The 14513-nt window shown below is 52.1% G+C and overlaps 1 protein-coding gene across 1 annotated transcript in view; it reads left to right on the top strand.

The window, feature by feature from the left end:
- Window positions 1-5071: 5071 nt before the first annotated feature.
- Window positions 5072-14513, top strand: part of LOC135536248 (uncharacterized) — a 33500-nt gene continuing 24058 nt past the window's right edge. The window contains exon 1 of the mRNA XM_064962614.1: window positions 5072-5417. Coding sequence (XP_064818686.1) covers window positions 5072-5417 — 346 coding nt within the window. The remainder of the gene's footprint in view (window positions 5418-14513) is intronic.

The following is a 14513-nucleotide window of genomic DNA, read 5'->3' as shown; positions in this document are numbered from 1 at the left end:
CAGAGTGGTGGATCAATCAGACAGACAGGCAGTTAGACAGTCAGTGTTATAATCAGAGTGGTGGATCAATCAGACAGACAGACAGACAGTGTTATATTCAGAGTGGTGGATCAATCAGACAGACAGTGTTATATTCAGAGTGGTGGATCAATCAGACAGACAGACAGACAGTGTTATAATCAGAGTGGTGGATCAATCAGACAGACAGACAGACAGTGTTATATTCAGAGTGGTGGATCAATCAGACAGACAGACAGACAGTGTTATAATCAGAGTGGTGGATCAATCAGACAGACAGACAGACAGTGTTATAATCAATTAATCATCCCCATGACTCACTGGGACTGAATTATGAGACAGGATGAGTTTTCCTTGACCACCGCCATGACCTGACTAAAAAGGGAACACCCCCAATAACAGACAGACATGTCTAATGTGAGCAGGAAGACCTCTCTCCTGACCTGTTGCAGACTAAAAGGGGAACACTCTAATGGATCAATGTCTAAGACAAGAAGACCTCTCTCCTGACCTGTTGCAGAGATAACTCTATGGGTCAGGGGTCAGAGTCTGTGGCACTATGGGTCAGGGGTCAGAGTCTGTGGCACTATGGGTCAGGGGTCAGAGTCTGTGGCACTATGGGTCAGGGGTCAGAGTCTGTGGCACTATGGGTCAGGGGTCAGAGTCTGTGGCACTATGGGTCAGGGGTCAGAGTCTGTGGCACTATGGGTCAGGGGTCAGAGTCTGTGGCACTATGGGTCAGGGGTCAGAGTCTGTGGCACTATGGGTCTGGGGTCAGAGTCTGTGGCACTATGGGTCAGGGGGTCAGAGTCTGTGGCACTATGGGTCAGGGGTCAGAGTCTGTGGCACTATGGGCCAGGGGTCAGAGTCTGTGGCACTATGGGTCAGGGGTCAGAGTCTGTGGCACTATGGGTCAGGGGGTCAGAGTCCGTGGCACTATGGGTCAGGGGTCAGAGTCTGTGGCACTATGGGTCAGGGGTCAGAGTCTGTGGCACTATGGGCCAGGGGTCAGAGTCTGTGGCACTATGGGTCAGGGGGTCAGAGTCTGTGGCACTATGGGTCAGGGGTCAGAGTCTGTGGCACTATGGGTCAGTGGTCAGAGTCTGTGGCACTATGGGTCAGGGGTCAGAGTCTGTGGCACTATGGGCCAGGGGTCAGAGCCTGTGGCACTATGGGTCAGGGGTCAGAGTCTGTGGCACTATGGGTCTGGGGTCAGAGTCTGTGGCACTATGGGTCAGGGGGTCAGAGTCTGTGGCACTATGGGTCAGGGGGTCAGAGTCTGTGGAACTATGGGCCAGGGGTCAGAGTCTGTGGCACTATGGGCCAGGGGTCAGAGTCTGTGGCACTATGGGTCAGGGGTCAAAGTCTGTGGCACTATGGGTCAGGGGTCAGAGTCTGTGGCACTATGGGTCTGGGATCAGAGTCTGTGGCACTATGGGTCAGGGGGTCAGAGTCTGTGGCACTATGGGTCAGGGGTCAGAGTCTGTGGCACTATGGGTCAGGGGTCAGAGTCTGTGGCACTATGGGTCAGGGGTCAGAGTCTGTGGCACTATGGGCCAGGGGTCAGAGTCTGTGGCACTATGGGTCAGGGGTCAAAGTCTGTGGCACTATGGGTCTGGGATCAGAGTCTGTGGCACTATGGGTCAGGGGGTCAGAGTCTGTGGCACTATGGGTCAGGGGTCAGAGTCTGTGGCACTATGGGTCAGGGGTCAGAGTCTGTGGCACTATGGGTCTGGGGTCAGAGTCTGTGGCACTATGGGTCAGGGGTCAGAGTCTGTGGCACTATGGGTCAGGGGTCAGAGTCTGTGGCACTATGGGTCAGGGGTCAGAGTCTGTGGCACTATGGGTCAGGGGTCAGAGCCTGTGGCTTCCATGCAGACCCCACTCAGCAGCTTGTTATCAGCCTACAATCATGACTCCCTTCCCTTTGCCTCAACTCTCACCCTGGGAATCCCAAAATGGCTTTCTATTCCCTATATAGTGCACTACTTTTGACCAAGGACCCACGGGACCCAAAGTAGTGCACTATACTCCAGACTAGTTAAATAAAAAATATTTAAAAATTAATTAAAAACCTTCCTGTTTACCTTCTCTATACTTTATAATGCTTTATATACCAAACCCTCCTGTTTAGAGTCAAGGCCCGGCAGAGTCAAGGCCCGGCTGAGGCAGAGTCAAGGCCCGGCTGAGGCAGAGTCAAGGCCCTGCTGAGGCAGCCCTCCACCCCTACAGTCTTCAAGACAGGGCCGAGGCAAAGACAAGACCGGGCCGAGGCAGAGTCAAGACCGGGCCGAGGCAGAGACAAGACCGGGCCGAGGCAGAGTCAAGACCTGGCCGAGGCAGAGACAAGACCGGGCCGAGTCAAGGCCGGGCCGAGGCAGAGTCAAGACCGGGCCGAGGCAGCCCTCCACCCCTACAGTCTTCAAGACCGGGCCGAGGCAGAGTCAAGGCCGGGCCGAGGCAGAGTCAAGGCCGGGCCGAGGCAGAGTCAAGGCCGGGCCGAGGCAGAGTCAAGACCAGGCCGAGGCAGAGTCAAGACCAGGCCGAGGCAGAGTCAAGCCCCCTGGGGAAAGAACCGGGTCAAGGTCCAAACATTACCATCTAAGTAGAATTTGATCAAAACAGACTTTACACCAAAGGGGCCATAAAACCCTCTTCTTGTGAGGGGAGTTGTTTTACAGTCAGGTTACTGATCAACTTGTTAAGCCTGCATCCCAAATGCCACCCTATTCCCTGTACAGAGCCCCATTGGGCCCTGGTCAAATGTAGTGCCCTATATAGGGGGTGGGGTGACATTTTGGACTTGGGAATGGTTAAGATCCTGAAGTCCGTGGCTGTAGGGCTGTAGGTTGTCCCTGCCCAGGCCATAGAGATTAGGCCTGCATGCTGTTGTGTTGGGTTGTTGGGCTGTAGGCTGTAGGGCTGTAGGTTGTCCCTGCCCATGCCATGGAGATTAGGCCTGCATGCTGTTGTGTTGGGTTGTTGGGCTGTAGGCTGTAGGGCTGTAGGTTATCGGCTGTAGGGTGTAGGGCTGTAGGTTGTCCCTGCCCAGGCCATGGAGATTAGGCCTGCATGCTGTTGTGTTGTTGGGCTGCAGGCTGTAGGGCTGTAGGTTATCGGGCTGTAAGGTGAAGGGTTGTAGGTTGTTGGGCTGTAGGTTGTAGGGCTGTAGGTTATCGGGCTGTAGGCTGTAGGGCTGTTGCGCTGTAGGCTGTAGGGCTGTAAGGCTTTTGGGCTGTAGGAGTGTAGGGCTGAAGACTGTAGGGCTTTAGGATGTAGGGCCGAAGACTGTAGGGCTGTAGGATGTAGGGCTGTAGGTTGTCCCTGCCCAGGCCATAGAGATTAGGCCTGCATGCTGTTGGGTTGTTGGGCTGTAGGGTGTAGGGCTGATGGTTGTTGGGCTGTAAGGCTTTTGGGCTGTAGGAGTGTAGGGCTGAAGACTGTAGGGCTGTAGGGCTGTACATTTCAATGAAACATGATGAAGCACCAAAATTGCCCTCGCTAGAAGCATGTGTTTCAGACATAAGGAAGTGGATGGCTGCAAACTTTCTACTTTTAAACTCGGACAAAACAGAGATGCTTGTTCTAGGTCCCAAGAAACAAAGAGATCTTCTGTTGAATCTGACAATTAATCTTAATGGTTGTACAGTCGTCTCAAATAAAACTGTGAAGGACCTCGGCGTTACTCTGGACCCTGATCTCTCTTTTGAAGAACATATCAAGACCATTTCAAGGACAGCTTTTTTCCATCTACGTAACATTGCAAAAATCAGAAAATTTCTGTCCAAAACTGATGAAGAAAAATTAATCCATGCTTTTGTCACTTCTAGGTTAGACTACTGCAATGCTCTACTTTCCGGCTACCTGGATAAAGCACTAAATAAACTTCAGTTAGTGCTAAATACCGCCACTAGAATCCTGACTACAACCAAAAAATGTGATCATATTACTCCAGTGCTAGCCTCCCTACACTGGGTTCCTGTAAAGGCAAGGGCTGATTTCAAAGTTTTACTGCTAACCTACAAAGCATTACATGGGCTTGCTCCTACCTATATCTCTGATTAGGTCCTGCCGTACATACCTACACGTACGCTATGGTCACAAGACGCAGGCCTCTTAATTGTCCCTAGAATTTCTAAGCAAATAGCTGGAGGCAGGGCTTTCTCCTATAGAGCTCCATTTTTATGGAACGGTCTGCCTACCCATGTGAGAGACGCAGACTCGGTCTCAACCTTTATGTCTTTACTGAAGACTCATCTCTTCAGTGGGTCATATGATTGAGTGTAGTCTGGCCCAGGAGTGTGAAGGTGAACGGAAAGGCTCTGGAGCAACGAACCGCCCTTGCTGTCTCTGCCTGGCCGGTTCCCCTCTTTCCACTGGGATTCTCTGCCTCTAACCCTATTACAGGGGCTGAGTCACTGGCTTACTAGGGCTCTTTCATACCGTCCCTAGGAGGGGTGCGTCACTTGAGTGGGTTGAGTCACTGACGTGATCTTCCTGTCTGGGTTGGCAACCCCTCCCTTGGTTGTGCCATGGCAGAGATCTTTGTGGGCTATATTCAGCCTTGTCTCAGGATGGTAAGTTGGTGGTTGAAGATATCCCTCTAGTGGTGTGGGGGCTGTGCTTTGGCAAAGTGGGTGGGGTTATAACCTTCCTGTTTGGCTCTGTCCGGGGGTGTCATCGGATGGGGCCACAGTGTCTCCTGACCCCTCCTGTCTCAGCCTCCAGTATTTATGCTGCAGTAGTTTATGTGTCGGGGGGCTGGGGTCAGTTTGTTTTATCTGTAGTACCTCTCCTGTCCTATCTGGTATCCTATGAGAATTCAAATATGCTCTCTCTAATTCTCTCTTTCTATCTTTCTTTCTTTCTTTCTCTCTCGGAGGACCTGAGCCCTAGGACCATGCCTCAGGACTACCTGACGTGATGACTCCTTGCTGTCCCCAGTCCACCTGGTCGTGCTGCTGCTCCAGTTTCAACTGTTCTGCCTGTGATTTTTATTATTTGACCATGCTGGTCATTTATGAGCATTTGAACATCTTGGCCCCCTGTCAGAATGCCTAACCAGAGGCCCCCTGTCAGAATGCCTAACCAGAGGCCCCCTGTCAGAATGCCTAACCAGAGGCCCCCTGTCAGAATGTCTAACCAGAGGCCCCCTGTCAGAATGCCTAACCAGAGGCCCCCTGTCAGAATGCCTAACCAGAGGCCCCCTGTCAGAATGTCTAACCAGAGGCCCCCTGTCAGAATGTCTAACCAGAGGCCCCCTGTCAGAATGCCTAACCAGAGGCCCCCTGTCAGAATGCCTAACCAGAGGCCCCCTGTCAGAATGCCTAACCAGAGGCCCCCTGTCAGAATATCTAACCAGAGGCCCCCTGTCAGAATGTCTAACCAGAGGCCCCCCTGTCAGAATGCCTAACCAGAGGCCCCCTGTCAGAATATCTAACCAGAGGCCCCCTGTCAGAATGTCTAACCAGAGGCCCCCTGTCAGAATGCCTAACCAGAGGCCCCCCTGTCAGAATGCCTAACTTGAGGCCCAGTGTCATCAATCTCATGACCAATAGGATACGCCTGGAGTCTGGAGTCAGGAGAGAAAAAAAAACTCAAGTTAAATTCCAGAGGTTCATGTTTGATTGACAGGGCTGCAGTAGTTAATGTCACTGTTTGAGGGGGGACTGTTATTATGGGATATATATAGGATGCCAGTACATAGTGGACACATATGGTCTAACTCAGTCACGCTCTGGTTGCAGGGTAGAGCTATATGGCCTGTCCCTAATGGCACCCTAGTCCCTATGTAGTGCACCACTTGTAGAAGGACATGTTTTGGGCCCTGGTCCATTTCCTGTATTGTCAGAACACCCCTCATACAGGACAATGGTTCTGGTGGTGTTGTCGTGTAACCATGTACCGTGTAACTACTCTGAGAGCGGACCTGTGTTTGAACACGGTCTGAGAGAGAGAGAGACAGAGAGACAGAGACAGAGAGAGCGAGAGAGCGAGAGAGAGTGAGAGGGAGAGAGCGAGAGACAGAGAGAGCAAGAGAGAGAGAGAGAGAGCGAAAGAGCGAGAGGGAGAGAGAGAGAGAGAGAGAGAGAGAGAGAGAGAGAGAGCGAGAGAGAGAGAGAGAGAGAGCGAGACAGAGAGACAGAGAGAGAGAGAGAGCGAGAGAGAGAGAGAGAGAGACAGAGAGAGAGAGAGAGAGAGAGAGAGAGAGAGAGAGAGAGAGAGCGAGAGAGAGAGAGAGAGGCCGAGAGAGAGAGAGCAGACAAGAGAGAGAGAGAGAGAGAGAGAGAGAGAGAGAGAGAGAGAACGAGAGAGCGAGAGAGAGAGGGAGAGAGGAGAGAGAGAGAGTGAGAGGGAGAGAGAGACAGAGAGAGAGAGACAGAGAGAGAGAGACAGAGAGAGAGAGAGCGCTCCGGTGTGTTCAATCATTAACGCTGTGCAAACAATACATTGCCTTTTCAATGAAACCAAAGGAAAGTACTTACTGTTTGTCGTAACTCTGTCAGCGAGGCTGAGGGGTTGACAGTTACCCGGTGACTGGCTAGAGGAGAACAACGATCAACGCTAAGTCTCTAGAAGCAGGCTTTCTCTGACCAAGCAGGCTGTCTCTGACCGAGCAGGATGTCTCTGACCAAGCAGGATGTCTCTGACCAAGCAGGATGTCTCTGACCAAGCAGGATGTCTCTGACCAAGCAGGCTGTCTCTAACCAAGCAGGCTGTCTCTGACCAAGCAGGATGTCTCTGACCGAGCAGGATGTCTCTGACCAAGCAGGATGTCTCTGACCAAGCAGGCTGTCTCTGACCAAGCAGGCTGTCTCTGACCAAGCAGGATGTCTCTGACCGAGCAGGATGTCTCTGACCAAGCAGGATGTCTCTGACCAAGCAGGATGTCTCTGACCAAGCAGGATGTCTATGACCGAGCAGGCTGTCTCTGACCAAGCAGGATGTCTCTGACCAAGCAGGCTGTCTCTGACCAAGCAGGCTGTCTCTGACCAAGCAGGCTGTCTCTGACCAAGCAGAATGTCTCTGACTAAGCAGGATGTCTCTGACCAAGCAGGATGTCTCTGACCAAGCAGGCTGTCTCTGACCAAGCAGGCTGTCTCTGACCAAGCAGGATGTCTCTGACCGAGCAGGATGTCTCTGACCAAGCAGGCTGTCTCTGACCAAGCAGGATGTCTCTGACCAAGCAGGCTGTCTCTGACCGAGCAGGCTGTCTCTGACCAAGCAGGATGTCTCTGACCGAGCAGGATGTCTCTGACCGAGCAGGATGTCTCTGACCAAGCAGGCTGTCTCTGACCAAGCAGGCTGTCTCTGACCAAGCAGGATGTCTCTGACCAAGCAGGATGTCTCTGACCAAGCAGGATGTCTCTGGCCAAGCAGGATGTCTCTGACCAAGCAGGATGTCTCTGGCCAAGCAGGCTGTCTCTGACCAAGCAGGCTGTCTCTGACCAAGCAGGCTGTCTCTGACCAAGTAGGATGTCTCTGACCAAGCAGGCTGTCTCTGACCAAGCAGGCTGTCTCTGACCAAGCAGGATGTCTCTGACCAAGCAGGCTGTCTCTGACCAAGCAGGCTGTCTCTGACCAAGCAGGATGTCTCTGACCAAGCAGGTTTTCTCTGACCAAGCAGGATGTCTCTGACCAAGCAGAATGTCTCTGACCAAGCAGAATGTCTCTGAGCAAGCAGGCTGTCTCTGAGCAAGCAGGATGTCTCTGAGCAAGCAGGATGTCTCTGACCAAGCAGGATGTCTCTGAGCAAGCAGGATGTCTCTGACCAAGCAGGCTGTCTCTGACCAAGCAGGATGTCTCTGACCAAGCAGGCTGTCTCTGACCAAGCAGGCTGTCTCTGACCAAGCAGGATGTCTCTGACCAAGCAGGCTGTCTCTGACCAAGCAGGCTGTCTCTGACCACGGTGTCCCTCTCCCAGAGCGCCAAGAACCTTGGCTTGACACTGGACAACAACCTGCTCCTGCAGGTTCATGCTTTACAACATGCGTAGAGTACGACCCTACCTCACACAGGAAGTGGAGCATCCGTAGAGTACGACCCTACCTCACACAGGAAGAGGAACATCCGTAGAGTACGACCCTACCTCACACAGGAAGAGGAACATTCGTTTAGTACGACCCTACCTCACACAGGAAGAGGAACATCCGTAGAGTACGACCCTACCTCACACAGGAAGAGGAACATCCGTAGAGAACGACCCTACCTCACACAGGAAGAGGAACATCCGTAGAGTACGACCCTGCCTCACACAGGAAGAGGAACAGCCGTAGAGTACGACCCTACCTCACACAGGAAGAGGAACATTCGTTTAGTACGACCCTGCCTCACACAGGAAGAGGAACATCCGTAGAGTACGACCCTACCTCACACAGGAAGAGGGACATCCATACAGTACGACCCTACCACACGCAGGAAGAGGAACATCCGTAGAGTACGACCCTACCTCACACAGGAAGAGGAACATCCATAGAGTACGACCCTACCTCACACAGGAAGAGGAACATCCATAGAGTACGACCCTACCTCACACAGGAAGATGGACATCCATAGAGTACGACCCTACCTCACACAGGAAGAGACCCTACCTCACACAGGAAGAGACCCTACCTCACACAGAAAGTGGAACATCCAGGCACCCTGTCCTCTCCAGGAAGAGGACATCCATAGAGTACGACCCTACCTCACACAGGAAGAGACCCTACCTCACACAGAAAGTGGAACATCCGTAGAGTACGACCCTACCTCACACAGGAAGAGACCCTACCCACAGAAAGTGGAACATCAGGCTATGTTCAAGCCCTACATCCCTCACACAGGAAGTGACCCTACCTCACACAGGAAGAGGAGCAGGTCCTAATCCCACTTGTCCTCTACCAGTCTGGTCTCTGCTGGCATCCCATTCATGAGCATGGTGCCCCAACCGGAGCAGAAAGGGGATCTTCCCTCATTACCTTCAGGCTATGTTCAAGCCCTCCATCCCTCTACCTCTAATCTTTTGGTCCTCCCACCCCTACACCCCACCTGAGCCCTCCATCCCTCTACCTCTAATCTTTTGGTACTCCCACCCCTACAAGAGCCCTCCATCCCTCTACCTCTAATCTCTTGGTCCTCCCACCCCTACACCCCAACCTGAGCCCCCCATTCCTCTACCTCTAATCTCTTGGTCCTCCCACCCCTACACCCCAACCTGAGCCCCCATTCCTCTACCTCTAATCTCTTGGTCCTCCTACACCCCTACACCCCAACCTGAGTCCTTCCCCCCACCCCTCTACCTCTAATCTCTTGGTCCTCCCACCCCTACACCCCAACCTGAGCCCCCCATTCCTCTACCTCTAATCTCTTGGTCCTCCGATCCCTACACCCCAACCTGAGCCCCCCATTCCTCTACCTCTAATCTCTTGGTCCTCCGACCCCTACACCCCAACCTGAGCTGTCCATTCCTCTACCTCTAATCTCTTGGTCCTCCCACCCCTACACCCCAACCTGAGCAGTCCATTCCTCCACCTCTAATCTCTTAGTCCTCCCACCCCTACACCCCAACCTGAGCCCCCCATTCCTCTACCTCTAATCTCTTGGTCCTCCCACCCCTACACCCCAAACTGAAGCCCTCCATTCCTCCACCTCTAATCTCTTGGTCCTCCCACCCTTACACCCCAACCTGAGCAGTCCATTCCTCTACCTCTAATCTCTTGGTCCTCCCACCCCTACAGCCCTCCCCCTCTACCTCTAATCTCTTGGTCCTCCCACCCCCCTAGCCCTCCACCCCTCTACCTCTAATCTCTTGGTCCTCCCACCCCTACACCCCTCTACCTCTAATCTCTTGGTCCTCCCACCCCTACACCCCTCTACCTCTATTCTCTTGGTCCTCCCACCCCTACAGGAGGGCAGACCCCGCTCAGTCCAGTCCAAGCTCTTCTCTGTCCTGGCACCCCAATGGTGTGAACCAGCTTCCCCCTGAAGCTAGGACAGCAGAGAACATGCCAGCTTCCCTCTGAAGCTAGGACAGCAGAGAACCTGCCAGCTTCCCGGAAACATCTGAACGCCTACCTCTTAATTATTATTATTTATGTTTTAAATAGCTCTCACGTCGGGCTCCTCGCCACTTCTCTTTTCCCACGAGGACTGACTTTGCTGATCAGTACTCTGCTGAGGGAAAAATGTATTTGATACGATTGTGATATGTTGTTGTGTCACCTAGCTGTCTTAAGATGTATGTACTAATTGAAAGTCACTCTGGAATCATAGCTAAATTACTAAAATGTGAAATGTAAACGTCAGCAGGACTGTCCAGTGGGTGCTGCTCTGTCTGATCTGAAGAAGGTAACTTTGAGTTCCAAAAACAGAACTTTCCATCAGAGTGTTTCTGGTGATGGTGAAGACCAAGCCTTTTGACGTAACAAATATCAACTTATTTAACCAGACAAGTCAGTGAAGAACAAATTCTTATTTTCAGTGATGGCCTACCTGGGAACAGTGGGTTAACTGCCTTGTTCAGGGGAACAGTGGGTTAACTGTCTTGTTCAGGGGAACAGTGGGTAAACTGCCTTGTTCAAGGTAACAGTGGGTTTAACTGCCTTATTCAGGGGAAAAGTGGGTCAACTACCTTGTTCAGGGGAACAGTGGGTTAACTGCCTTGTTCAGGGGAACAGTGGGTTAACTGCCTTGTTCAGGGGAACAGTGGGTTAACTGCCTTGTTCAGGGGAACAGTGGGTTAACTGCCTTGTTCAGGGGTACAATGGGTTAACTGCCTTGTTCAGGGGAACAGTGGGTTAACTGCCTGTTCAGGGGGACAGTGGGTTAACTGCCTTGTTCAGGGGAACAGTGGGTTAACTGCCTTGTTCAGGGGAACAGTGGGTTAACTACCTTGTTCAGGGGAACAGTGGGTTAACTGCCTTGTTCAGGGGTACAATGGGTTAACTGCCTTGTTCAGGGGAACAGTGGGTTAACTGCCTGTTCAGGGGACAGTGGGTTAACTGCCTTGTTCAGGGAACAGTGGGTTAACTGCCTTGTTCAGGGGAACAGTGGGTTAACTACCTTGTTCAGGGGAACAGTGGGTTAACTGCCTGTTCAGGGGGACAGTGGGTTAACTGCCTTGTTCAGGGGAAGAGTGGGTCAACTGCCTTGTTCAGGGGAACAGTGGGTTAACTGCCTTGTTCAGGGGAACAGTAGGTTAACTGCCTTGTTCAGGGGAACAGTGGATAAACTGCCTTGTTCAGGGGAACAGTGGGTTAACTGCCTTGTTCAGGGGAACAGTGGGTTAACTGCCTTGTTCAGGGAACAGTGGGTAAACTGCCTTGTTCAGGGTAACAGTGGGTTTAACTGCCTTGCTCAGGGGAACAGTGGGTTTAACTGCCTTGTTCAGGGAACAGTGGGTTAACTGCCTTGTTCAGGGTAACAGTGGGTTTAACTGCCTTGTTCAGGGGAACAGTGAGTTAACTGCCTGTTCAGGGGACAGTGGGTTAACTGCCTTGTTCAGGGGAAGAGTGGGTCAACTGCCTTGTTCAGGGGAACAGTGGGTTAACTGCCTTGTTCAGGGGAACAGTGGGTTAACTGCCTTGTTCAGGGGAACAGTGGGTAAACTGCCATGTTCAGGGTAACAGTGGGTTTAACTGCCTTGCTCAGGGGAACAGTGGGTTTAACTGCCTTATTCAGGGGAACAGTGGGTTAACTGCCTTGTTCAGGGGAACAGTGGGTTAACTGCCTTGTTCAGGGGAACAGTGGGTTAACTGCCTTGTTCAGGGAACAGTGGGTTAACTGCCTTGTTCAGGGGAACAGTGGGTTAACTGCCTTGTTCAGGGGAACAGTGGGTTAACTGCCTGTTCAGGGGGACAGTGGGTTAACTGCCTTGTTCAGGGTAAGAGTGGGTCAACTACCTTGTTCAGGGGAACAGTGGGTTAACAGCCTTGTTCAGGGGAACAGTGGGTTAACTGCCTTGTTCAGGGGAACAGTGGGTTAACTGCCTTGTTCAGGGGCACAGTGGGTTAACTGCCTTGTTCAGGTGAACAGTGGGTTAACTGCCTTGTTCAGGGGAACAGTGGGTTAACTGCCTTGTTCAGGGGAACAGTGGGTTAACTGCCTTCTTCAAGGGAACAGTGGGTTAACTGCCATGTTCAGGGGAACAGTGGGTTAACTGCCTTGTTCAGGGGAACAGTGGGTTAACTGCCATGTTCAGGGGGACAGTGGGTTAACTGCCATGTTCAGGGGAACAGTGGGTTAACTGCCTTGTTCAGGGGAACAGTGGGTAAACTGCCTTGTTCAGGGGAACAGTGGGTTAACTGCCTTGTTCAGGGGAACAGTGGGTTAACTGCCTTGTTCAGGGGAACAGTGGGTAAACTGCCTTGTTCAGGGGAACAGTGGGTTAACTGCCTTGTTCAGGGGTACAGTGGGTTAACTGCCTTGTTCAGGGGAACAGTGGGTTAACTGCCTTGTTCAGGGGAACAGTGGGTTAACTGGCTTGTTCAGGGAACAGTACCTTGTTCAGGGGAACAGTGGGTTAACTGCCTTGTTCAGGGGAACAGTGGGTTAACTGCCTTGTTCAAGGGAACAGTGGGTTAATTGCCTGTTCAGGGGAACAGTGGGTTAACTGCCTGTTCAGGGGAACAGTGGGTTAACTGCCTTGTTCAGGGGGACAGTGGGTTAACTGCCTTGTTCAGGGGAACAGTGGGTTAACTGCCTGTTCAGGGGAACAGTGGGTTAACTGCCTGTTCAAGGGAACAGTGGGTTAACTGCCTTGTTCAGGGGAACAGTGGGTTAACTACCTTGTTCAGGGGAACAGTGGGTTAACTGCCTGTTCAGGGGGACAGTGGGTTAACTGCCTTGTTCAGGGGAAGAGTGGGTCAACTGCCTTGTTCAGGGGAACAGTGGGTTAACTGCCTTGTTCAGGGGAACAGTAGGTTAACTGCCTTGTTCAGGGGAACAGTGGATAAACTGCCTTGTTCAGGGGAACAGTGGGTTAACTGCCTTGTTCAGGGGAACAGTGGGTTAACTGCCTTGTTCAGGGGAACAGTGGGTAAACTGCCTTGTTCAGGGTAACAGTGGGTTTAACTGCCTTGCTCAGGGGAACAGTGGGTTTAACTGCCTTGTTCAGGGGAACAGTGGGTTAACTGCCTTGCTCAGGGTAACAGTGGGTTTAACTGCCTTGTTCAGGGGAACAGTGAGTTAACTGCCTGTTCAGGGGGACAGTGGGTTAACTGCCTTGTTCAGGGAAGAGTGGGTCAACTGCCTTGTTCAGGGGAACAGTGGGTTAACTGCCTTGTTCAGGGGAACAGTGGGTTAACTGCCTTGTTCAGGGGAACAGTGGGTAACTGCCATGTTCAGGGTAACAGTGGGTTTAACTGCCTTGCTCAGGGGAACAGTGGGTTTAACTGCCTTATTCAGGGGAACAGTGGGTTAACTGCCTTGTTCAGGGGAACAGTGGGTTAACTGCCTTGTTCAGGGGAACAGTGGGTTAACTGCCTTGTTCAGGGGAACAGTGGGTTAACTGCCTTGTTCAGGGGAACAGTGGGTTAACTGCCTTGTTCAGGGGAACAGTGGGTTAACTGCCTGTTCAGGGGACAGTGGGTTAACTGCCTTGTTCAGGTAACCAGTGGGTCAACTACCTTGTTCAGGGGAACAGTGGGTTAACAGCCTTGTTCAGGGGAACAGTGGGTTAACTGCCTTGTTCAAGGGAACAGTGGGTTAACTGCCTTGTTCAGGGGCACAGTGGGTTAATTGCCTGTTCAGGTGAACAGTGGGTTAACTGCCTTGTTCAGGGGAACAGTGGGTTAACTGCCTTGTTCAGGGAACAGTGGGTTAACTGCCTTCTTCAAGGGAACAGTGGGTTAACTGCCATGTTCAGGGGAACAGTGGGTTAACTGCCTTGTTCAGGGGAACAGTGGGTTAACTGCCATGTTCAGGGGGACAGTGGGTTAACTGCCATGTTCAGGGGAACAGTGGGTTAACTGCCTTGTTCAGGGGAACAGTGGGTAAACTGCCTTGTTCAGGGGAACAGTGGGTTAACTGCCTTGTTCAGGGGAACAGTGGGTTAACTGCCTTGTTCAGGGGAACAGTGGGTAAACTGCCTTGTTCAGGGGAACAGTGGGTTAACTGCCTTGTTCAGGGGAACAGTGGGTTAACTGCCTTGTTCAGGGGAACTGTGGGTTAACTGCCTTGTTCAGGGGAACAGTGGGTTAACATGCTTGTTCAGGGGAACAGTGGGTTAACTGGCTTGTTCAGGGGAACAGTGGGTTAACTGCCTTGTTCAGGGAACAGTGGGTTAACTGCCTTGTTCAAGGGAACAGTGGGTTAATTGCCTGTTCAGGGGAACAGTGGGTTAACTGCCTGTTCAGGGGAACAGTGGGTTAACTGCCTTGTTCAGGGGGACAGTGGGTTAACTGCCTTGTTCAGGGGAACAGTGGGTTAACTGCCTGTTCAGGGGAACAGTGGGTTAACTGCCTGTTCAAGGGAACAGTGGGTTAACTGCCTTGTTCAGGGGAACAGTGGGTTAACTG

This window comes from Oncorhynchus masou, unplaced genomic scaffold (assembly GCF_036934945.1).
Source record: "Oncorhynchus masou masou isolate Uvic2021 unplaced genomic scaffold, UVic_Omas_1.1 unplaced_scaffold_582, whole genome shotgun sequence".
In the NCBI taxonomy this organism is placed as follows: domain Eukaryota; kingdom Metazoa; phylum Chordata; class Actinopteri; order Salmoniformes; family Salmonidae; genus Oncorhynchus; species Oncorhynchus masou.
The sequence above is the reverse complement of the archived record's forward strand: the minus strand, read 5'-3'. Positions and strand labels throughout refer to the sequence as shown.